Here is a 25,802-nt window from a genome sequence, read left to right as displayed (position 1 = left end):
TTTGTTTTTTACTCTCTGGTCTTAGGCGAAAGGCAACACTCCCCAAGGAAATGCAGACTCCAGTTCTGGGGTCAATTAGTGGAGTTCTAATATCAAGCCCTAGGAATGGGCCTCTTGTTTCCACCCCTGCTCTTCTTCACATCCCGCTGAGGGGAGCGACACCCAGCCCCTCCCCCATTACCCGGGGCTTCCAGGAGCACAGAAATCATGCGAGTGAGAAGCAAACGGAGCAGAAAGTGGTCTTTTATTGCAAAGTCAACGAGAGAAGCAGCCACGTCCGGGCTTGGGCATCCTGAGTGCGAGGGAGAAGGTGCGGGCGGGAGGGGGTGGTGTGACGGGGCCGGGGCCAGCAGCCATGGGGACTTCACAGGTGCATCAAGGACAGGCCCCACCTGGCCGGGAGAGAAGAGGACCCGAGAAGTGATTTAGCAGGTCAGAGCACTCAGAGGCAGCGGAGGGGAGGATCACGTCCATGTGCCAGCCCTCCCAGGACCTCAGGTACAGGCTCTAAGACCCTCTAGTCTCTCTGTCACCTCTCTCTCACCCACCCAGGGTCATTCCCCATTGGTCAGTCTTCTCTGTGCCCTCAGCAACTCCTCTGGCTCCACCCGGCTCTCACCTCATCGGGGATCCAAGCAGGCCTTCCCACAAGGGCCCACACAGCACTTCTTGGCCCCTGGGCACTCGGTGTCTCGCAGACAGCGGTCAGGGGGGTTCATCATGGCGCACCGTATCAGAATGTTGGGGCAGGAGCCAGGCTTAGTGGACCCTAGACCTTTGGGCAGATCTTTGGTTTTGACTGTATCTTGACCTCTAACCGGATCTTGTCCTTTGACCAGAACACGAACTCTGTCAGTGCCTTGCCCTTTAGGAAAAACTTTTGAAAGAAGAAACATAGCCACAAATAGACCCACCATGCCTGCCTCACTATCTAGTCTTTCCTCTACGTCTAGACCCTGCTCAGTGCTGTGTTTCCCAAACCATGGCCAGAGACGGGGCAGGGTCATCTCAGCTAGCTGGGGTCAGTGCTCTAGGAAGGCTGTGCTCTAGGCCTTGGGGAGAGGGTCTACAGGACCATGGTTCCCTTAGGTATCCATGTCTCCCACCCACCTCCTGCCCTCTGTGACAAGTCCTCTGAAGAGGAGAGGCCAGACTGGAGTGACTCCCAGAGGTGAGAAGGACACATTGTCATCTCTGAGGCAACTTGGAGGAGGGGGAAAGAGCCCTGAGACACACATCAGGAGCCCTGAGCTCCTTCCTGACTCTGGAGATTATCTGGACAATCAGTGTTCTCCTTGGTAAAGTGGGGAGTCTTCAAACTACAGGATTTCTGAGGTCTTGGTGTATAACCTCCTTTTAGAGGCTGATTCCTCAGGTGCGTTCTGGGGGCAGACAGGCAAACCCCACACCCAGGCCCAGATTCCTGGGGCTCCCCACTTCATTACACATTCTGCCCAGCTATCAACCCCTGAGGCCAAGGCCATGTAGCAACCCTTCTTCTGGCAATGGCCCTGATAACTCAGTCTTAGCGCAGAATGCACGTGATTCTACTGAACAACTTCCTGCTCGCTCTGGATACAGCAGAAGCCGCCACAGACCAAAGCGTGTGATCCAGCCCAGCCTACTGCCCCAGAGTGCTCCCTGTCAGGGCCCAACCCGGCCTCACCCAGGCCACAGTCTACTCACCTGTGGCAGCCGCCTGTGCCGCCAGAATCCCAAGGATAAGGAATGCCGCCAAGACCAAGAAGCTGCTGGGCCTCATGTTGTCAGGAAGGTGTGTGTGGCCAAGAGCCGAAGCCAACCCGTTTTATGGTGCCCAACGTGGCCGGGAGCCAGGGGGCGGGTCTGTGCTTTTCTATGGCACAAGACCTGCATTTTCTTATTTCTACCAGGAAGTATCCACGCCTATCCCGGAATGGGCCCTGGGACTTCCCCCAAGGATTGTTCACTGAAGAGAAATGGCAGCTACCAGGTTACATCACCTCTGATAGCCTGGGAGCCATCCCACTTTCTCACAGAGAAGCAGGGCTGGCTGGTGGGTCCTGAGTTCTGAGGAGTTCCCCCATTCCTCCCTGTTCCTCAGCCCCTCCCAGGCCCACCCTAACTGTACACCCCTCTTAGCATCAGGCTGGGCTTTTATTTTATGCCCTCCTGGCCCTGAGAAAAACTGTTGAAGGGAAATTTGCCTTGGAAGTCTAATGACAAATCACCGCACCTTGCGATGTCACAGGTAGTCTCTGAGATGCACCACGAAAGCAACAGGGAAGGCGGGATTCTAGATCTCACAGAACGACTCTAATTAAAATAATGCTGAGTGGAAAATTCAAGTCTCAAAAGAAAATATTTTAAACTACATGCTAGTATCTAAGGCTCAAAACGAAGGAAAACGAATAGTCTAGGCATACTTATATATGTGGTAAAACTCATTCGCTCGGGGGTAGATGAAAATGAGGAGGCTGTAAACACAAATTTTAGGAGAGTGGTTAACTCTGGAAGTGAGGGAAGAGACATTTTGGATGGGTGAAAAGTATTCAGGTTGGCTTACGTTTTTGGTCTTGCTGATGTACTAGGACTGAGTTGATTGGTGATTTACCTTGGGGTGTACGTGGGAGTGGAGGGGTGCGTGTGTCGGGGTGGGAGGGTCATAGGGTGCGTGTGTGTGTGTTTCCAAAGCTGTGGGGTAAATCATTGATGAACTACTTTCACTTTCCGTAAACACACACTGTCACTCAATTGGGTTCCAGTCTTTTACTGTTACAAAATATATCCCATGTGGCTTTTCGCACTAACGTGCAAGTTTGATTCCCAGAAACAGATTTGCTAGTACAAAGACTAAATGCATTTGAAATGTTTTCCTGGCATACTGCAGTACAATTGACAAATGTATTTTATATTTACAAAGCGTGTACAATATGATGTTATCATGTATGTGCACATTAGAAAGAGATTACCACGACCAAGCTCATGAACACATCCATCAACTCATATAGTTACCATTTTTAAAGTGCTTTTGAAATTTTTATAATCTTGTCTTATTTCACGCAGCAGGGGTTGCACCATTTTGTACCCGCACCGGCAGTGGATGACACGTCCTCTGCACATCCAGGCACACATAGGGTGTCTAATGTGGGGATGTTTCACAGTCAGGTAGGTGAGAAATGATACTTTACTGATGGTTTTAGTTAGCATTTCTCACATTTCCAGTTTTGCATATTTTAGAAGTCCCTGACATGTCTGTTTCCGAAAGCTTCTTTTCCTTTGCTCACTTTTCTACAGATTCCTTCTTCTTCTCCATTTTTATGCACTCTTTATAAATTATGGAGAAAGGTCCTTTGTGGCATGGGGTGCAAGTGAAAACTTCAATGTCATTCTAAGACCTGCTCAGAACAGCTCAGGGCACCATCTTTTCCTTGCCTTATCTGGCCATTACCTCCTATTGTTTGGCTCTTTTGCACACAGTGAGAGCGTGTTCTTAATATAGTTATCTTAAGCAAATCTCGCTATGATTATTTTAAGAAGGCTGCACGTTCTATTACTAGAGGTTCACTGAACAGTTGATGAGGGGATAGAGGTTAGGAAGGTAGGATAGGAGGAGAAAAAAAGGTAAAAAAAAGTATTGCTTCACCAAAATACTCATCATGTCGGATGTCATCTTATTCTACTTATAAATAGAAAAAGAACAACTATCACTAGATCTCTGTTTACTGAATCCTAACAATGTTCCCGAAATCTTACCAACAGAAAACAACAAGTTAGAGGGTAACATATGTATTTGATGATACTTCGAGAGAAACACATAAAACTGCTATGTATGAAGGAGGAGAAAGTTATGAAGGAATATACGCTACCATATTAACACAGCTTACATCACCCTGATGGGAATGGGGAAAAAGCAAGATAAGTAAGTTTTGCTTTTTTAAAAAAATTTTTTAATGTTTCATTTCTTTCTGAGAGAGAGAGAGAGAGACAGCGTGAGCTGGGGGGAGTCTGAGAGAGAGGGAGAAACAGAATCTGAAACGGGCTCTAGGCTCTGAGCTATCTGTCAGCACAGAGCCCGACGTGGGGCTGGAACCCACGAACCGTGAGATCAGGACCTGAGCCGAAGTCGGATGCTCAACCGACTGAGCGACCCAGATACCCCAAGTAGGTTTTCCATTACACATACTAGTTTCTAATGTTTTCACTTGTCACAACAAAGTGTCACTGTTGTGATCTAAAATATCAAAGAAAATTATCATCGATTATTAGAAAAAGGAATTCAAGGGGCGCCTGGGTGTCTCAGCCAGTTAAGTGACCGACTTTGGCTCAGCTCATGACCATGGGTTCCAGCCCCACATCGGGCTCTGTGCTGACAGCTCAGAGCCTGGAGCCTGCTTCAGATTCTGTGTCTCCCTCTTTCTCTGCCCCTCCCCAACTCCTGCTCTGTCTCTCTCTCAAAATTAAATAAAACTTTTTTAAAAAAGGAAAAAAGGATTCATACAAGAAATTATACACATGTAACCATTAGTGCCAGTGTTAAACGGGGTGCTTAAAATATAAGTGTTATAAGGTAAAAATATAATAGTGTGTGTCAGGTATGATTCAGATGTAGTGGAAAGAAAGCTCTCCAGGTAGTTCAAGCAGAAGAAGAATCCAGCCATTGCGTGAGTGCGTTTGATTGTAAGAACCTGAGTCACATCTGTGGTCCTGGATGCGGAAGAGTCTGGCACAGATAGTCACTGGATTTTCCAACTGCTGCAGGAAGATATGCTGGGAGAAGCTGAAATGCACGTCGATGAAGACACTGCACAGTGCATGCCACCATCCACTCTTTTTTCTCCTGCCTCTGTTCATGCTCCTGGTCCATCCCCTACTTACATTTCCAAACATCAGCCAATATTTACCTCCTAGAAGGAAGAGTGCCCACCTTGAGTGGGAAGTTGAGGTGAGGAGGTTTGAAACAAGAAAGGTAGGGTACAGTGCTGGGAGGTGTCGAGAGAAAAGAAATAAGAAAATGCATCCAGGAGAGGAGGAGATATATTGAGGAGAGAGATCATCATCTTGAAACACGGGAGCAGTATCCCTTTGGCCATGGCCCATGGTAGGAGACTTCCTGTTTAGACCTGTACGCAAGACTCAGGAAAGGCCCAGGTATTTAAGGAACTGCCCAGTATTGTAGCAACGGAGGAGGGAGCCCTTGAGCTAAGAAACTAACAAACCCTTTCTAACTCCCCTGCCTAACCCCCAATCTCCTCCCCCACCATCCCCCCAACTCCTACTTAGGTAAGATACTCCTTTCAATAGCTAGCCTGTGAAAATCTACTGATTTTAAAATAAGAAAGAATTTTGGAAATCACATAAACCATACAAAAATACTAATTTTGAAAGCAGAAGTGAGTTACAAACCTTAAAAACATTTAAAATGGGTTTTGGGGGTGCCTGGGTGGCTCAGTCTGTTAAGTACCTGACTCTTGATTTTGGCTCAGATCATGATCTCACAGAACGTGGGCTCAAGTCCCACATTGGGCTCTGTAATGACAGCACAGAGCCTACTTGGGATTTTCTCTCTCTCTCTCTCTCTCTGCCCCTCCCCCCCCGTCGATGCATGCTTTCTCTCCTCTGAAAATAAAGAAATAAAGCTTCAAAAATATATATATTAAAATGGAATTTTAAAAATCCTAAGTAAAATGCCACCACAAAGCTGAACAAAATGGTAATTCTAAAATGAACATTGAAAATTACTGAAGCAAATTGAAAGTATGAAGAACCACATAAAGCAGAGATACAGAAATTCAAAGAAGCAATAGCAAGGTAACAGGAAGGTGTGAAGTGACATCTGACAGAGCTCAAAAGAGAAATTGAAGACAAGGTCCAAAACAATGCAGAAATAAAGACTAAGGAAGGAAAAAAGGAAGGAAAATAAGGAAAGCAAAGAACACAAAATAAAAATTAAAACTAGCTTTAAAATGATTCCAGAGAAAGCCTTAAGTATTGAAAAACAAATCAATAGAGACCCAACAGACATATAAATCAAGCCCCACAAAGAAGAAAAACAAAACACCACAATAAAAGAATTATTTAAAACTGTAATTAAAGACAATATTTCTGAAATAAAAGCAGGCTTGAGTCTACGGATGGAACGTTCACACCTTGGTAAACACAAGAGGCACGAAAGTCAAGTATTTAGACTGTAAAGATAGAGATAGAAGACTTCTGGAAGCCAACACCCTTCAAAAAATCCAAAATCCAAAAAAAATCAGGTTAAATGACAGCCGGTAAAGAAACAGAGCAAAACTTAAAGGCACTCAAGGAAAAAACTATGCACTGAGATTTTTTTACACAGCTAATTTGTCCGTGAAGTAAAGAGACTACAAGAATATATTTCTGAGCATGCAAGAACTCAAGGAATATTGTTTCCAAGAGCTTTCCTGAGCGGTTTCTAAGGGACGAGATACACCTGACCAACGTTTGCAGGAATTACCAAAAGGACCCCGTGCTGAACACTGGACACTTTAACTGCGGAAATAAGACGAAGACAAAGTGGTAACAGACAGTATGTAAATCTGCCATGCTGTGAAAACATAGAAATAGTGAAACTTCCGTCAAATAGGAGGAAGTGAAGGAAGGAAGGTAGATAAAAGAATAAGCTGCTGATTGCTTTACATATAATAGTTTCAAGTCAAGGGATATTTAAAACAATAAGCTTCAAAAGAGTTAAACACTTTGGTGCATCAAAGGCCACCACAGGATAATGAAAAGACCACTTGCAGAATGGGAGAAAAGATGTGCAAATCGGGCATCTGATAAGGGCCTAGTATCCAACGATAAAAAGATAAATGACTCAATTTTAAAATGGTCAAAGTCCTAAATGTCCATCAACTGACAAATGCATAAAGAAAATGTGGTTTATGTATACAATGGAATACTACTTGGCAATTAGAAAGAAATCTTGCCATTTGCAGCAGTGTGGATGGAAATACGTCAGTCAGAGAGAGACACATATCATATGTTTTCACTCATATGTGGAATTTGAGAAACTTCACAGAAGACCATGGGGGAAAGGAAGGGGAAAAAATACAGAGAGGAAGGGAGGCGAACCATAAGAGACTCTTAAATACAAAGAACACGCTGAGCGTTGCTGGGGGGAGGGGACAGGGGAAAATGGGTGATGGGCACTTGTTGGGATGAGTGCTGGGTGTTGTATGTGAGAAATGAATCACCGGAATCTAACTCCAAAACCAAGAGCACACTGTATACCTGTATGTTAGCCAACTTGACAATAAATTGTATTTTCAAAAAAGAAAAAATAAAATAAAATAAAATAAAATGGTCAAAGGACTAGAATACATTTTTCTCTAGAGAAGATATACAAAGAGTTGATGAGCATGTGAAAAGATACTCAACATCATTAGCCGTTAGGAAAATGCACCCAAATCACAAGATACTACTGCACACCCATAGACTGACTATAAATTTTATTTTTAATTTTTAAGTTTATTTATTTATTGAAAGAGAGAGAGAGCGAGTGAGAGAGAGACAGAGAGAGGGAGAGAGAGAGAGAATCCCAAGTGGGTTCTGTGCTGTCAGCACACAGCCCGACATGGGGCTAGATCCCACGAACCGAAGGGTGAGATCATGACCTGAGCCAAACTCGAGTCCAGCGCTCCACCGACTGAGCTTCCCAGGCACCCTAAAAATTTTTCCTCAATGGTCAATGCCAAGTGTCGGCAAGGATGTGGAGAAATTGGAATGATTGTACGTTGCTGTTGAGAATATAAAATGGTGCAACATGAACAATCCCAAAGGCGTGAGATATGAGAACCCAGAGCTCAGGCCTGGCTGAACTACGCGGTTCACCTCTCTGCTGTAAGAGACCACTCCGTGAAGACTGGGGGAGGTGGCTGTTTTACCTCGTGCGCTGAAACTAACCTGGGGAGCAGAGGAAAGCGAAGTGTCCACACTGGCCCTGGGACACCCGGAAATCCCTCCTCCACATCTGTAGGCCGCTCCCCCCACCACCGCTCACCCACTTCCTTCCAGCCCCAGCTCCTCCAGTCCCTCTCTGAGCCTCAGTTCTTGTTTTGTTTTTCATTGGATTTGAGGGTTTGGATGCAAAGGGCCAGACTAGCTCTGACATTATGGGGTCTGAATACATCAACGCCCCTACTAAGAATAAAATTAACTCCTTTTAAAAAAAAAAAAAATCAATAGGAAGACATTTGACCTGAATAAAGTGGACTATTCCCCACCCAGTGTTACTGAGAAGTCATTGACATACATCACGGTGTCAATTTAAGTGCACAGCATGATGGTCTGACTTACATATATTGTGAAACGATCACCATAACAGGTTTAGTTAATATCCATCTTCTCCTGTAACTACAATAAAAAGTGAATTTAAATAATAATAATAAAAATAAAAAATAAAAAAGTAATGTTGTCCATTACCTCCCTGGGACTTATATATCTTGTAACTGGAGGTTTGCTTCTTTGGACCTTCCTCCAGTTCCCCTGCCCCGCACGCCCTCCTCTGGTACCCGCAAGTCTGATCTCCTTTTCCACGGGTTTGGTGGGGTTGTTTGGGTTTTTTCTAGATTTCACACGTAAGTGACTCAAAGTACTGTATTTGCCTTTCTCTGAAGCTGACCTTTTAAAATTTGACTTTTGGGAGGTTGGCCTCCTGCTGTGGGTGGAGGAGGGAAGCAGAGGCCGAAGGGTGGGGGTGGGCAGGCAAAGAACTTCATGGCTCCTTTTACCCCTCCAGGAAGACACAAGCCATGTCCCCTCCCCTGTTCTCCAGGGGACACAGGGAAGAAGGTGGGCTGGGCTGGGGTAGAACCTTGACGCCAGGGCAGCTTAGAGTCCAAGCCAGGACCAGTGCCTGACCTCCAGGCCTGGCAAATAAAAAGATACCGTAAGTGGTGACCATGATTCATATTTTTAAAGTACATTTTATTTATTTTTTTAAATTTTAATGTTTATTTTTCAGAGAGAGAGAGACAGAGGGGGAGCCAGTGAGGGGCAGAGAGAGAAGGAGACACAGAATCTCTAGGCTCCGGGCTCTGAGCTGTCAGCACAGAGTCCGATCTAGGGCTTAGACCCATAAACCACGAGATCATGACCTGAGCTGAAGTCGGACGACTGAGCAACTCAGGCACCCTGCGATGGTTCATATTTTTAAACATTTCCTATATCTCAGGCTCCGTACCAAATACTGTATATACATTATCTCATTTACCCCTGTGAGCACCCCCTAGGGTCCTATTTTCCCCCCGCACTGCAAACACAGAGCTTAGGCTTCAAGAGGTTAAATAATTCTCTGGTCAATAAACAGAGTAATTTCTATTTTTAAACACTACCGATAACTAGTTAGAAAATGTAATAGTAAGAAAATTCCTATTCAACATTATCAAAATCTATAAAACACCTACAAATAAACCCACCTAGAAATGTATAGAAATTTTCTGGGGAAAAATAATCTGCATGGTATAAAAACAAGAAGATCTAGATACACTGTTTGAATTTTTCCATAATTAAAAAAAAAGATTTTTAAACATATACTCTTTCCCAAATGGGAATCCTCCACAAGGAAAAGGCGTCCATCATTTCCAACAGAATTTATAGCTTAAATAGAATCAGAATCAAGAGTCGGTGGGTTTCTGCAACCCTTGATGAAATCATTGATTGAGGTGATGATCACCCACATCTGAAATCATCAGGTGAAGGTTTGACGGGGAGGAGACATTGACAGGGTGCCTAATCATCACCCCACAGTCTGTCTGCTGTTCGCAAGGAGGAAAGCACAACTTTTCAGTGGGAGTGTTAGGACACACCGCCTCTAGGGCACTCATCTGTCTTCTGCACACTAGAAGTGGTCGGCGAGGCCTGGGTTCCTCCTGAGGTGATGTGGCAGGAAGCACACAGCATCACCTGTGAAGTGCTCTTGACATTTGAACTTGACATTTGAGCCTGAAACCCCAGAAGCCTCTAAAGCTAATGCCCATCGACAGGAAATACAAAGCGTCGAGGAATATGTTGAAAGCTATCACGGGGAAGTAATGTGAGACACACTAAAGGGCACTTTACCTGTTGTGTTCAACAAATAAATACCATGAAGAAGAAGGAAGAGAAAGGGAAAGGAGAGGGGACGCAGGAGTTGGAGGGAATGTTCTACATTAAAAGAAACTTACAGGATGTTATAGCCAACATGGTGTGTGCCCCTCGTTTGCAGTCTGATTTAAACAAATCAACCAAAGAAAGTCATTTTTGAGACAATAAGAAAAATAGAAAGAAATAGAATAGTAGATGGTAAGAAGTTACTGTTAATTTTGTTAGGAATGACAACAGTATCATGATTACGGGAGAAAATGTCCTTATTTCTTTGAGATGCATATACTCAAGTAGTTCAGGATAAAATGTGAGATGCATTGAATTTACTTTAAAATACTTCTAGGGCGCCTGGGTGGCTTAGAGTTGGTTAAGCGTCTGACTTTGGCTCAGGTCATGATATCACAGTTCATGGGTTCGAGCCCCACACTGGGCTCTGTGATGATGGCTCAGATCCTGGAGCCTGCTTCCGATTCTGTGTCTCACTCTCTCTCTGCCCCTCCCCAGCTTTCCTCTGTTTCTCTCTCTCTCTCCCAAAAATCAACAAAAACATTAAACAAAAATACTTCTGCCGGCTAAGGGGTTGAGGTCTACGTGCAGAAAGTGTTGGAGAATGTCAGTTGTTGGGGCTTTCAGGTGGAAGATGAAGAAGCCCCAGGGATCTAATGTACATACAGCATGATGACTACAGCTATTGTACACTTGGAAGTTGCCAAGAGAGTAAAGTTTTCTTTACTCTTGCTGGATAGTGCTCACTCTCCTTCCTGCAACCCCCACAACCCTAAGTTCTATTGAGATGTAATGGGCATACAGCACAATATAAGTTTAAGCTTACGGCATAATATTTAACTTACGTATATCATGAAATGATGACCACAGTAAGTTTGGTTAACATCCATCATCTCACATAGATACAAAAGAGAAAACGAAAACTTAATGTTCTCACCATAACAACCACCACAGAATTGTAATTGCGTGAGGAAGAGGATGTACTAACTAGTCTAATCCTGGTATGTCTTTTGCAGTATGTATGTGTGTCGAATCATCACATTGGGCACCATAAGTTTACACAATATTATATGTCACTTGTATCTCAACACAGCTGGGAAAACTGGTAACTATTGAATCTGGGTATACAGGGCTTCATAAAAGTACTTACTGGTTTTTGTGTGTGTAGCTTTGGAAATGTTTATGGTAAAGTGTTTAACAAAAAACAAATTTGGTTTTGAAACTTAAACAATGATTAGGTTCACATGGAAGACTGGAATCCTTGCACGATGGACAATTGAAAAAGTAGATTAACAGAAGGGAATGAAAGGTTCCAGTCACTAAAATGTGTTGTGAAGTGACAGTTAAAGAAGAAGCACTGGCTCAGGACTAAATAGCCAAGGAGAGAGGATAGAAAACTCATTAAGGGCCCCTGTTACATATAAGATGTGAGTTTTTGATAGATTTCTCATTTTCAGTCAAAGGTAAAATTTGAATTATCTGCTGAATGATACCAGGTCAGCTGTTTAATAACCTAAGAGAAAAGGCATTTCCATATGTCACATGTTATGTCAACATAAAAGTCAAATGGATCAAAGAATTAACATGTTTTTCAAAAATACCAGAGTCAAAAAGACTTTTTTTCAGCATAAAAACCAAGGGAGAAAATATACATGAAAAGACTGGTTTGACTACCCTCCTAAAGTTATTTGGTTTTTTTAAATAATTTTTTTATAGTTTATTTATTTTTGAGACAGAGAGAGACAGAGCATGAATGGAGGAGGGGCAGAGAGAGAGGGAGACAGAATTTGAAACAGGCTCCAGGCTCTGAGCTGTCAGCACACAGCCTCACATGGGGCTTGAACCCATGAACCGCAAGATCATGACCTGAGCCGAAGTCGGACACCCAACCAACTGAGCCACCCAGGTGCCCCTACCCCGCTAAATTTAAAACTTTGGTACAGGGGCACCTAGGTGGCTCAGTTGGTTAAGCTTCCAACTTTGGCTCAGGTCATGATCTCACGGTTCATGGGTTCGAGCCCCACATCAGGCTCTGTGCTGATGGTGCGAAGCCTGCTTAGGATTCTCTCTCTTCATCTCTCTCTGCCCCTCCCTGACTTATGCTTTCTCTTTCTCTGTCAAAATAAGTAAATACAAACTTATAAAAAATAAATAAAATACAACTTTGGTGCAAAGCAAAATCAAGGAAACAAGTATTTACAAGATGGGATTAAATTTGCATTTATTAAGGTCATCCCATTCAATCCTCAGAATGACCTTGTAAAATGAATATTATCTCTATTTCATAGAAAAGTAAACTGAGGTTTTAAAAAGTTAAGTGACTTGTCCAAAGTCACACAGCTAGAACCTGGTGGCAATAGGATTCAAACCCAGGTCTGCCTGACTCCCGTTTGCTTTGGCTAACCACTTGGCTAACTTGTGTGGGACAAGTTAGTAGTGTCCCTAATATGTAAACAGTTTTACAACTCAATAATAAAAATAAAAGCATCCCCAATAAAAATGAGCAAAGTATAAAAACAGGAGATTCCAAAGAGAAGACAGACACTCGATCAGTATAAACATAGGAAGAAATGCTCTCTCACCAATTTCAGGGAAAGGTAAATTAAAATGAGATACTTTCCCATTGGTAAAGATATTATATACTTCTCTCTTAATATCCTGCCTGAATATCCTGCCTGAATTTTAGCACTGCCTGTTCTCTTTCTAGCATTGCCTTCTCTGTTCAGGATTTGAATAGCAGGGCGGGCAGGTAAGAGAAGACTCCAGTTACTCAAGCCTGAGTCAAACGCCCTCATCTGTGACGGGGGAAGAATCTGGTGACAGACAGCCAACCAGAATTACAGGACTGGGGAGCAATGACTCCACCAGAGGAAGAGATATCACGGACAAAAGCAAGAGATATCTGCCTCAGAGCACCAGTGGCTCCCACATTCATTTACATCTTTCTGAAACACAATCTGACTGAATATTCCAAACCTAAGAAGCAATCACTCCTCTTTTTTTTTTTTTTTATAGTTTATTTTAGTGCTCACTTCGGCAGCACATATACTAAAATTGGAATATAGTTTATTTTATTTTTATTTTTGAAACAGAGAGAGACAGCACAAGTGGGGGATGGGCAGAGAGAGGGAGACACAGAATCTGAAACAGGCTCCAGGCTCTGAGCTGTCAGCACAGAACCTGATGCAGGGCTTGAACCCACAAACTGTGAGATCATAACTTGAGCCAAAGACGGTGCTCAACCGACTGAGCCACCCAGGCATCCCAGCAATCACTCCTTTTGACCTAGCATTTCTTTTTGTTTGTTTGTTTGTTTGTCTGGGTTTTTAAAAACTGGGTTTTGGTTTTGAGATTCCTCACTGAAGTATAACTGACATATAACATTATATTAGTTTCTAATGTACAATGTAATGATCCGATACTTGTATGTACTGTGAAATGATCACCAAAATAAGCCTAGTTAACGTCCATCACCACACGTAGTTACATTTTTCTTATGAGAACTTTTAAGATCTACTCTCTCAGCAACTTTCAAATATACAATACCATATTATTAATTATAACCACCATGCTATATGTTATATCTCCAGGACTTATTTATTTTATACCTAGAAGTTTATACCTTTTGGCTGACCTAGAATTTCTACTTTAACAAATCTACCCTAAGAAGATAGAGATGTGCCTGGGTGGCTCAGTTGGTTAAGTATCTGACTTCAGCTCAGGTCATGATCTCATGGTTCATGAGTTTGAGCCCCGCCTCAGGTGAGCTCAAGCCCCACATCAGGTGAGCTAGAGCCCTGCTTCCAGTCCATACTATCAGGTGGAGCCTGCGTGGGATTCTCTCTCTCTCTCCCCCTCTCTGTCCCACTCACTCATGCTCTCTCTCTCTCAAATAGAAACTTTTAAAAAAATGACAACTTAAAAAAAAGAAAGAAAATAGAGATGATTCAAAATGTATACACAAATGTTGTTGTCACAGCTTTGAGTGGAAAAAAATGGACATCCATGTTCTTCAATAGGAAACTCTATGCTTTAGCATATCAGTCTTATAAAATACCATGTAATCATTAAAAATGATGATATTGGAGGATACTTCATGACACAAGAAAATATGTACAAAATCATCTTAATTGAAAAAGCATTTCTTCAATATATATGTGTAATTCGTAATCAGGGGAAAAATAGTCCCATAAAATTCTCCTGTTCCAAAAGAAACATCAGACCATAGAACATAGGGCCCCTCCCTCTTTTCCTGAGAGCTTAGAAGACAGCATGAGGGATTCTAGTTAAACCCAATGAGGGCCGCCTGGGTGGCTCAGTCGGTTAAGTGTCTGACTTTGGCTCAGGTCATGATCTCATGGTTCATGGGTTCAAGCCCTATGTTGGGGGCCATGGAGCCTGTTTCGGATTCTGTGTGTCCCTTTCTCTCTGTTCCTCCCCTGCTGGCTCTCTCTCTCTCTCTCTCAAGTAAATAAAGGATTTAAAAAACTTGAAAAAAAAAAAAAACCACCCCAACGAAGAACTTCCCAGCTGTGAGGGTTGAATGGAATATCCTCTTCCTTTCTCGGGGTGAGATGAAGTAATGCCTTGCTCCCAAGGCCCAGTGACTGATGGGGATCGTGAGGAGGCAATGACAGAAGTCCCATCTTAGTTAGGAATTAACTGTGGATTCTTGAGCCAGTCCCCGCCCATCCCAGGGCTACAGTTTCTTCCTCTTTCAAGAGGGAGGGTGACAACGATGATCTTGATTCCCTGCAGTCCTGGTAAGATACTATGGTTCAGTGGGGGTGTCGGTTTGGGGCTCTTTAAGACCCTGAGCCCCCGTGCCTCTTCCACAAATTACAGGAGCCAAATAATGTGAAATCTAAGCACAGTCCTTGGCCGTGATGATTTTTTTTTTGCTCAGGATCTCTCAGGGCCGGGGAAAGAGGCCCAGAAGCCACCTACATGTGCTGTGACCAGTAACCACAGTCCAACATCCACCCTGACAACTGAGCCCTGGGCAGAGGGTGGTCCTACCAGAGGCCACCGGAGGTGACGTCACCGAAGGCCGGGAGGTCTCTTTTTCTCCCATCCACAGAAGCCCAGGAGGAGAGGCCAGAGCTGCCCTCACTCACTGTGCCTGCCAGACCTGAACCCCAACTCCCCCTAGGCATCCAGAACTCTGCAACCTCCTTCTTGCCATTCTGAGCTTCAGACCTTGCCATTGCTGGGGCTTCAAGACCTTCGAGAGCCAGGAAGGGGATTATCTGTTGAGACATCCTTTCGATGGATGAGAAAAGCCGAGGCCTGAAGAGGGAGCAGACTTGCCTGAGGTCTCAGCCCCAGTCAGCAATACAGGCAGGACCGGATCCCGGCCCCTAACACCCAGCACCTGCTCCCACCCATCTTGGTTCTTGCACAAGCGTGCTTGCACTGGGGCTCTGGGCAGGGGGTGGGGCCAGGGCGAGACAAACAGGTGCCACTGCGGCCACCTCCTGTCTTTGCTCCCCTGACTCAGCTGCTCTGGCCTCCCCGGAGCTGTGAAGTGTTCATTTAGGGGCCCCTGGCCCCCGGCCTTATTAAGTGCCGGCAGCAGAAACATGAGGGCCTGGAGCCTTCTCCTCCTGGTGGCCCTCCTGGCTTTGGGGAGCCAGCTGCCTGCTGCCTCGGCCAGGAGGAAGGGAGGTGAGTGTGGGTAGGTTTCTCTGTTCTGAGAATGAGGCAGCTCCTACCTCTCTGGGGACAGTGAGGGTTTGGGGAAGGCAGGCAATGCAGTGTGTGTGTGTGTGTGCGCGTGTGTGTGTGTGTGTATGCCCGTTTCTTGCTGCTTCCGGCCTCAGCATGCCTTGTGTGTACACCTTTGCACTTGCCAGCCTGCCCTGTCTGTAGCTGTAAATGTCTCCATGCCAGTCTCTCGGTGCTGGTCTACACATCTGAGTGTGAGATGTGTGTGTGCGTGTGTGTGTGTGTGTATGCCCGTTTCTTGCTGCTTCCGGCCTCAGCATGCCTTGTGTGTACACCTTTGCACTTGCCAGCCTGCCCTGTCTGTAGCTGTAAATGTCTCCATGCCAGTCTCTCGGTGCTGGTCTACACATCTGAGTGTGAGATGTGTGTGTGCGTGTGTGTGTGCGCATGTGTATCTTTGCGCCTGCTTGTCCGTACAAATTTGTATCTGCACACGTATATTTAGGCATGGCCGCATGTGTGTGTCTGTGCATCTGTACATGTGTGAACATACATCTCTGTATCTCTGGGGGTGGGGGGAGCACACTTGCCGGTACCTGCCCTTCCACACTGTCTCCACGGAGGTATTAGGATCTGTGGGCCCGTGTGGCAATGAGATGACCCTTTCTGTCATCTTCTGTGGCTAACAAGACTGTGACTGGTCTGGCCCCCACCCATCTTGTTTCTGTCTTTCTCGGGTCCTTCCTGTCCCAGAGCCCAATCTGTGCAAGGGACCCTCAAACCAGGCAGGGGTATGGTTTCTGAGATCTGTTGGTAGGAAGCTCCACCCTTACCTCTCTTTCCTGGCCCCCCCTCCCTGGCCTCCTCAAGAACGCTGGGCCTGACCTGTCAACAGGTGGGGGAAGATGGGGCTGTTGAGTAGCTAGACAGGTGCCTCCCCACCTGGCCGAGGTCTCCGCCTCCTGCCTTTCTGGGACTGGAATACTGTGACCTACATACACCTCTGTGTCCCTGGCCCTGTCTTGGGGGAAGGTGACAGTAATGTGGACAGGTTCCCTCTTCCACACGTCCTGGAGAGCAGTTCCCTCCCTTCTCTCTGCCCCCTCTAGCCTAACGTCTGCCTTCCTCAGAGGCAGGGCTTGGGGAGGAGAGTGCTCAGAGACCTCAGTCTGAGGAGGGAAAGGCACTAGCAAGTTCCAAGGTCAGACCCCTGTTGGCTATGATTCATGTGTCCTCACCACATTCCTCTTCACTGAGATGCTGAGAGACTTGGGACTATTTTTATCCCCATTTGGCAGATGACAAAACTGAGCCACTTGAAATGCCAGTTCTGACCCTCTCTTCCGGTCTGTCTGTTCCTCAAGTCTCAGCTCCTGGTCCCTCCACCTAGAAGTTCTCCTGGCTGTATGATAGGGTCCTCACCCCCAGCCCACAGGGCGCTCCCTCTTTGACTTCGGACAGCTTCTCCCAGCTCACTCCCCAAGGCTACCCCAGGGACCTCAGAGTCTTCCCAGGGTCCTGCCTACCCTCAGCCTGGGGAGGAGGGGCTAATCCAAGTAGGGGGCTCCCCCACACACTAGCTGTTTTTTCTCCAGCAGGGGGCAGCAATTCAGTATAAGACAACCCAATCCAAGCCAGTGAAGTCAGTTTTGAGCACTTACTGTGTGAGCAAGGTGCCTACTGTGTATGTGGCTAGCATCCAGTCAGGGGCCGGAGGGGGAAGGTAGACACAGCACCGGATCCAGCTCTTGCACCTTTTCTCAGATGCTAGACTAAGTGAAGGCCTGGGGCCGGGCTCTATCCTCTACAGCACTCAGTGGTGGGCTCTCAGAGGACTCCGAGTCCTAGCCCAGGCCCCTGTGGGTCTGGGCAGTCACTGCCCTGTCAACCCTTGCTTTCTCCCTTTCAATGGAAGAATGTACGGATTCAAGCCTTCTGCATGAAATCTGGAAATGGCCCAAAAATCCTAACAAGAAAAATGGCTGAATAAGCTCTGGGACAAAACACTCTAGAGCCGTCTGAGGACCACCTTACAGTCAGAGCTAATACATATCCCTGAAACAATGACACTTGCAACAGGACAAGCCCACAGTGCAGTTGTGGCTGACTGTGGATGTGTGACAACGTCCCAGGCTGGCAGCAGCTGACATTGTCCTGATGCTGGACCCCCTTCAAAATCCTTTCTTTCAAATAGTCGCTGAGCCACTGGTGTTTTGCATGAAGGGCTGTGCTATAGCCTATTTAGACTAGGTGGTCTATTCTCATAGCTTCCAGTCAAGGAGAGAAGGAGACGAATAGATGTGGAGTCACAAGCTCGGAAGGAAAGCTCCTTTGGGTGTGTGTGGGGTGGGAGAGAGGGCTGACCTAGGCAGTCAGAGGTCAGAGACTAGGGTCTCCCCAGGAGGAGCCGTGCATTTCTGCAGGGGCCTGATGGCAGGGGTGTATGGGGTGTAGGTGAGAGCACAAAGAAGCAAGTTCTCTGAGAAGAGAGGCAGCTGGAAGCAGAGCAGGAGCCCCAAATGGAAAAGTGTGGAGGCTGAGGTGGGGGGCAGCCCCAGACCAGCCACAGCCTGTTGGCCCAGTTGGAGATTTTGAACTTGACTTTTTCCTGTCCTTCATGTCATTGGAGTCTCAAACCAGCCCTGGGAGGAAGGAGTTCAGCTTCCTATTCCACAGACAGAACATTGACGCTTGCAGTAAAAACAAAACAAAACACACACACACACACACACCCCAAAAACAAACAGCCCCCTCCAAACAAAAAACCATTGCCAGCCACTTGTAACAATGTGGATGGACCTTGAAGGCATTACCCTAAGTGAAATAAATCAGCCAGAGAAAAAAGACTAATATTGTATGATCCCACATTGGAATCTAAAAATCAAAACTAAACAAAAAACCAAGGTTAGAGATACGAAGAACAGATTGGTGGTTGCCAGGGGGCGTGGGTGAGAGGTGGGTGAAATGGGTGAAGAGGAGTCAAAGGTACAAACTTCCAGGTATAAGAGAAATAAGTCCTGGGGATGTAATATACAGCGTGGTAACTATAGTTAATAATACTGTCTTGCGTACTGGAAAGTTGCCAAGAGAGAAGGTTTCAAAAGTTCTCATCACAAGAAAAAAGATGCGTAACTATGTGTGGGGACAGGTGTTAACTAGACATGTTGTGATCATTTCACAATGTATACAAATCTCTAATCATTTTGCTGTACACCTGCCGGGAGCCGCACCAGCCTCTATTGATGGCAGTCACAGCAAGGAAATGGCAGTGTTTTCACAGCTCCTGCCATGAGAAATGAAAACTGGTATCTCTTGTTACTACTGGCTCATGTTGTGCTGGTATTGACCAGGCCTCACAATATTCCATATCTGACCAATATTCTGAACACAGATACCTCATAAGGAAAAGCATATTCCTGCCTTTACAAGAGAGATTTTAGATGAAAGCTCTATGGATGATTGTCAAAAGGCTCTTCCTATGGGCCTTGCAGATCCAAGACTTAGGGGGTTAAGAACACAAGAATTACAACTGAGCCTGGCCCTGAGACAAAGAGCCTAATTTAGAGTTAAGGTACAGATAAGGGCAGAACTTTAAGTTAATACTTACACCTCCTTCTAATTGGTGATGGATGGCAGTCCCTTCCCCAAGGCCTACTTTCTGCAAACACCCTCCCTTACAGGTGGCTGGGATGAGGATAGATAAGAGTAGCTAGAGCATTACCCACAAACAAAAGGCTGACACTTTTAGGGCCTCCATGGTGTTCACACATTCAGCAACAAATAGGTTTCCACAAACAACTTATTAACCAACTCAGAAACATTCATTTGAGAGCCAGACAGAATGACTCTTAGCCCATCTATACACTTAACCTATGACCTAACCTTAGCGTTATTAACTTGGAACAAATATGTATCCTGTCTTTTACTAAGAATACCCTAATTCTCTAGTTATAAGATTTACTTAACCCTCACTATAATTGGAATAGTTCTGCAAGAATATTTCTGTAAAACCTGCTTCTGTACACTTTTCAAAGCATCTTACCACAAAGAGTTATCCATTGTAAAAATTCCTTTTTCTGATGTCATGTTATCATTTAACCTATAAATAAAGACACCAAAACCGACAGGACAGAGATGCCTGCCTGGTGATCAGAAAGAATCTCGGGGCTCTCTCACTCTCTCTCTCGCCGACACCGTCCACCCTTCAGGGACCCCTGGACCTGCTGGAGCCGGCTCGGCCTCCAGCATACACCTGAAAGGAATATAATGCTATGTCGATTATACCTCAATAAAAATTTTAAATAAAAATAAAAGCAAGTCCACCCCCCGGCCCTAAAACACAAAAACAGATTCCCAAAGGACAGGAAAGAAGTAAGTGGTTGAGAACTCAGATCTTGTGATTCCCAGGTGGGCACTTTAGGACGTGACTCCGGACTGCCTCTAGCTGCGAATTCGGGGGGTTCTCTTCCAGAGAAATTTGGGGGCTGCCCCCCAGACGATGGGCCCTGCCTCCTTTCGGTGCCTGACCACTGCATGGACGACAGCCAGTGTCCTGCAAGGATGAAATGCTGCTACAAATCTTGCTTCCGCCAGTGTGTCCATAAGATCTCAGGTAAGTGTCCTTCTCCACCTTGCGGGGGACCCCCAAGCCCGGAGCCCCGGGGCTGGGCAAAGGCAGGGCTCAGCCAGGCCCCTGTGTTGCAGTCAAGCCCGGCAGCTGCCCCGAGGACCGCCTGCGCTGCCTCAGCCCCATACAGCATCTATGTCACACGGACTCCGACTGCAAGGGCTCTGCTCGGTGCTGTCTGGGCGCGTGCGGCCGTGACTGCCGCAGCCCTGCGTGAGGTACGTCCCTGCGCATGCGTGGCAGGGTCTTTCCCGCTCTCGCCCCCCACACCCCACCCGCTTAGATGTTCTTCCAGTTCAGTAAGCCTAACCGGTTACCCACCTTCCCAGAGGCCTGGGGGTGTCCACACCAGAACTGGGGAAGAGGGTGGGGTGGGAGGGGTCCCCGTTAGGACCGTGGAGGAACCCGGCACCCTCTGTTCTCTTGCAGTCCTTACTGTGTCCCCTGGACCACAACCCTAGACTTTTAGCTCTGAGCTTTGGTTTGCCCTTGTGAAGGAGGGCCATCCTGCCTTAGAGGCCACCAGGGCTGAGCTCAGGGGGTTGGTGGGGGATGAAAGTTTCTAAAGAACCCAGAGTCTTATTGTTGGAGGAGTAACCCCTTCCTTCTCTCTCCTCAGGCTAATTCTGGTTTCAGATTGTCAAGAAATGGGGTTCTTAGCAGGAAGAGCTGATGATGGGGGGAGCCTGGGACCCCGCCCAGACAGCACTATCGGCTGGCCACAGCTCCAACCTTCTGATGAGCACTGATCTGCTCTCACCTCCCATCCACCCCTTGTTTGTCTTCCCCAGAGTCAAGGTGCACAGATAGATTCGTATCATCCTGTGCCACCACCAATTTCTTCATACAGTCTCTCCTAAAATGCCCAATTCAGATAGGCCCCTCTTTTGGGGGGGGGGTCCTAACCCCTCCCTCAGGCAGCCTAGCCACCAGGAAGTTATGTTCTAGCAGAGTTTTCCAGACATTACCTATTCGCATACCCCTTTCCACAATTTTCACCACTCTGGCAAAATAGAATTGCCGTATCTTTGTGTACTCTGTACTATGTATCTGATGTTTTTCTTTAAGTGGACTCACTTTTGTATATAAATTTATTTCAGAAGAAAAGCTTGATATCATCACTATAAAAATGGGATACTCAGGACCACTTGCCACAAATTAAATGTAATTGTAAAAGCAGATGCAGTGAAAACGGCTAAATTCCATTAAAGCAAATCTTGTCAGATTACACAGTATTAAATAATGGTATTAAATTCTACCTAGATGCTGCCACCCACCAACACTGCTTGCCTAAAGTCTGCTCTGTGTTGTAAATGAAAATGAGCAGATTATGTTAAAGACACAAATCTCTGAACTGTGACCTCCTTCCTGGGGTAACTGAGTTGTATAATTTTGCATCCAGGTATACCCTCCAGTCATTTCGAATTGCTCCACATTTGGAGAATGTTGCTTGAACGGTGGGGATGTCATTATTTATGGGAGGGTGTGTCTCCCATTGGACACCTCATTCACCTCAATTTCTCAAGGGGTGGTCTATAGTCAGGGCCTAAGAGGGCGGGGAAGGGGGTCAATGAGGAAATGACAGTCATGCTAAGGGACATTCCTAGACCCAGACAGCTGGATTCCTGAATGTCCCATTCACCCAAGATTCATTTTGGGGAGGGGAAGAAGGCAGGCAAAGTTCTCCCTATTTTATCTGCTGGGTTTCCTTTTGTGTCCCAAAAGAATCTGGGGCTGAGCAGTCAACTGTGCAGGTTAAGTTGGGAATCCTGGGTCTTCTTTCCTTGTTCTCTCAACCTGGCAGCGTGGTCAGAGGTGAATCACCACTCAGGGATTCTATTTGCCCCTCGGAAGAGGGAAAGAATTCTACCTCCTCTCTGCCATGGTCCTTCTCATGGGGTTCAAATGGCCCAGCTGTTGACCCCAGAGCAACAAATGCTAATTGTATGGATATATGGTAAAGTCCAAGAGAGAAGGGGGAGGAGAATAATCTGTAAGTCACTGACTCCCTGTGAGCTTGGATATTTCCTTTCTTTCTGGGCCTCAGTTTCCTCATCTATAAATTCAGGTGGTTGGAACAGATAACCCAGTACATTGTGCTGCTTGCCCATGGACGGCCCTGCCCTCCGCACTGTTACCATGGCTTCCCTAGGGGAGAGTGGACATCCACAGCCCAGGGAGTTAGGGCTTGGCCATAGGACTGATGGGATGTGGGTGCAAGTGACAGCATGCCAGTTTCAAGGCAAGGCACCAGGCTTCTGGGAGACTCTGCCCTCTGCCATGAGAAGCACTTGCCCAGAAGCCCCCGGTCTTAGGATGAAGGATAATTGGGGCAGGAGCTGTCAAGACTGTAACTTGCAAGAGCCAAATAAATGTTTGTGATAGGAAGCCAGTGAGATCTGGGGCGGGGGGAGGGGGAGGGCGTTCATTATTGCTTTATAGCAGTGAGGGCTTGTCAAATTCAGATAATGATTGTTATTCTTTAGCGAGTGTCCATTCTATGCCCCACACTGTAAACCATCATCGTATTCATCCACCCCATAGCCCTGAGAAAGGTGGGCATTGTTATTCCCATTGGACAAGAAGAGCCTCTGAGATAAGTGATGGTCTTAAGTGGGTTCCCTGGAAGCAGATCTTTAGATGAAGATTCATAGGACGGCGGTGCTTTGGAAATGGTCCAGGAAACATGGGTCTGGGAGCAGAGAAGTATACCAGAAAGGGAAAGAGGCCACTAAGGGTGTGACAACAAGTAAAGTCTCACGGGGGAGGGGGGTCGAGAGATGAGAGTAAGTGACTCTTCAGAGTTGTCCCGCAGAGCAAGGGAGTTGGAGCATTTAGGCCTCTCTACCCCTCAGTCACCAGTTAATACCTATGGGATGGAGGACACAAATTCCCAGACACTTCAGGGGTGTCTGGGTGGCTCAGTCGATTAAGCGTCCAACTTAGACTCAGATCATGATCTCACAGTTCGTGGCTTTGAGCCCTGCATCGGGCTCTCTGCTGTCAGCACAGAGCTTCCTTTGGATCCTCTGCCCTCCTCTCTCTCTGCCCCATCCCAGCTCGTTCTCTTTCTCTCTCTCTTACATAAATAAATAAACTTAAAAAGATTCCCAGGCACCTCAGGCCCTCCCTGTGTGTGGCATAGCAAGCTGCAGGAGGCTTAAGAAAGCCCGTTGACAAAGAGTTGCAGATTCTAGATGTTGGGAGGGAAAGCATCCCGGGAGCCAATGTGCACAAAAGTGGAAAAGGGATCTGAGGGGATAGGGGCAAAGTGTGGGCTTCACCTGCTACAAAGATGAGGACCACACGAGAACAGTGGAGGAGGAAGCGACAAGGAACCTGGGTCTTTAGTACCACTCGTGGACAGCTGTCCCTGGACTGCTGAAAAAAGCCACCTCCCCTCCAGTTAAACTACCACGGCTCAGTTTGTATTCTTGCAGCTAAGGTGAATCATAACTGCTATGCTGGGTAAAGAAAGGCAGGAAGAGGTGTTCATGGAGGGGTGACAGTATGTGTTACTTCTTGCCATGTTCTTGAAAGGTAAGTGTTGTTCCCATTTTACAGATGAGGAAGATAAGAATCCAAGAGACATCACTTGGCCTGTGATCCCACAGAGATTTAGTGGGAAAGGCAGGACACAAACCCACTGAATTCATTATCTATTAATGTGTAGCAAATTACCACCCGTGTAGCAGCTTAAAACAGCACACATTTATTATCTCATAGTTTCTGTGGGTCAAGAATCCAGGCATAACTTAGTTGGGTCCTCAGCTTCAGGGCCTCACAAAGCTGAAATAAAGATGTCCAGCTAGGGCTGGGATCTCAGTGAATCTCCACTGCAGATCGCTTTCAAGTTCATGAGGTTGTTGGCAACATTTCAGCCCCTTGAGGGCTGTAGGACTGATTTCCTCAGTTTCTAGCTGGTTGTTGGCCAGAAGGTGCCCTTGCGCCCTTGCGTTTCCAGCACGGCAACTTGCTTCACCAAAACCAGCAGGAAGTCAATCTCACGTTACCCAATCCTGGAAGCAACATTCCCTCACCTTTGCCATATTCTGTTCATTAGAGGCAAGTCAGTAAATCCTGCCCATGCTCGAGAGGAAGGGATTACACAAGGGCACGCATACCAGGAGGCAGACATCACTGGGATACATTCTAGAAGCTGCCTGACTCACCCAGTCTACTTAAGTACAAACATTTCTGCACTTTATGCAACATCAAACTTACTCTTTAGGGTAAAACCTCATGGATTCAGATGGTCATTTCTGGCCAGGGACTGAAGGAGAATTTGGGGGCACAGCCCAATATAATGGGTGTGGATACCCTCTTTAGCCTCAGAGGCCCATAATGCCCCTCTTCCCACTTCTATCATTCATGAATTCATCCAACACTCCATTTACTTCCCTCATGATCTGGGGATGAAACCAGATCCTAGTTTCAATCTCTTCTGCCCTTGGGAAATAGGTCTGTCTTTTCTCTTTTTGGAAGCGATTGCTCCAACTCCAGGGTAGAGGGTACCCCTAAGTGGGGGCAGTGAAGGCTGCGGAGAGAGTACTAGGCCAAGAAATAGGAGACCTGCTTCTCTGCAGATCTTCATTTCCTTTGTTGGTAAAATGAGAGAATTGGGCAAGTTGACAGTGAACTTCCTGCTCTAACTCCTTACTCTGAGGGAAGAACTGAAGTGGTAAAGTCTAGAGCTACACTGTCCAGTATGGTAGCCACTGGCCCCTTGAGACTACTGAGCATGTGAAATGTGATCATTCCAAATGAGATTTACTGTACGTGGATATAGTAGGCAGAATTCTATGATGATTCCCAGTGACCCTACCCCCCTGTATAATCTCCTCCTCTTTGAGTGTAGATGTAATACGTGAAATGTGTTCAGTGAGGAAAGGGAGAGTCCTGCGAGGGCCTGTCCTGAGCCGGTGAGTTGTCTAAGAGCAGTGCATTCTCTCTGGCTGGTCACAGAAGAGGAAGTCCACGCTCTAGGTTGCCTGGAAGAAAGCAAACATCCTTGTTGTGAACTGCCCATGGGACCACGTGGCAAGGAACCGCAGGCAGCCTCTAGGGGCTGAGAGTGATCCCTAGCAGACAGCCAGCAGGAAAAGGGGGACCTCAGCCCTGCAATCATAAGGACATGGCTTCCAACAATCTGTGAGCTTAGAAGTGAACCCTGAACTTTAGATGACAACCACAGCCCTGGCTGATACCTTGACTTCACACCTTGACTTCAACCTGGTGAGACCCTGGGTTGAGAATTCAGCCATGCTGTGCTCAGATTTCTGACCTAGAGGAACCGTGAGATAATAAATCTGTATTGTTTTAAGTTGCTAAGTGTGTTGTAATTTGTTACACAGCAATAAAAAACGAATATCTTGGATCTCCAAGACTTAGTACAAGAATGAAAATGTAAAAT

At 46.2% G+C, this 25,802-nt stretch overlaps 2 protein-coding genes across 2 annotated transcripts; one reads left to right on the top strand and one right to left on the bottom strand.

The window, feature by feature from the left end:
- Positions 1-229: 229 nt before the first annotated feature.
- PI3 (peptidase inhibitor 3) lies at positions 230-1,762 on the bottom strand. Its single transcript, XM_039248451.1, has 3 exons — positions 1,687-1,762; positions 620-877; positions 230-392 (listed from the first exon to the last, which is right to left on the bottom strand). The coding sequence occupies exons 1-2, from the start codon at positions 1,760-1,762 to the stop codon at positions 621-623; spliced, it is 333 nt and encodes a 110-aa protein (XP_039104382.1). The 3' UTR covers positions 230-392; position 620.
- Positions 1,763-15,677: 13,915 nt separating this feature from the next.
- LOC120242592 (WAP four-disulfide core domain protein 5-like) lies at positions 15,678-21,063 on the top strand. Its single transcript, XM_039248453.1, has 4 exons — positions 15,678-15,762; positions 20,234-20,374; positions 20,467-20,607; positions 21,009-21,063. Exons 1-3 carry the CDS (start codon positions 15,678-15,680, stop codon positions 20,604-20,606), a joined length of 366 nt encoding a protein of 121 aa, XP_039104384.1. The 3' UTR covers position 20,607; positions 21,009-21,063.
- Positions 21,064-25,802: the final 4,739 nt, after the last annotated feature.

The sequence above is a fragment of the Hyaena hyaena genome, unplaced genomic scaffold (assembly GCF_003009895.1).
Source record: "Hyaena hyaena isolate Hyena2069 unplaced genomic scaffold, ASM300989v1 scaffold_312, whole genome shotgun sequence".
In the NCBI taxonomy this organism is placed as follows: domain Eukaryota; kingdom Metazoa; phylum Chordata; class Mammalia; order Carnivora; family Hyaenidae; genus Hyaena; species Hyaena hyaena.
This window is presented reverse-complemented; position numbering and strand designations above follow the sequence as displayed.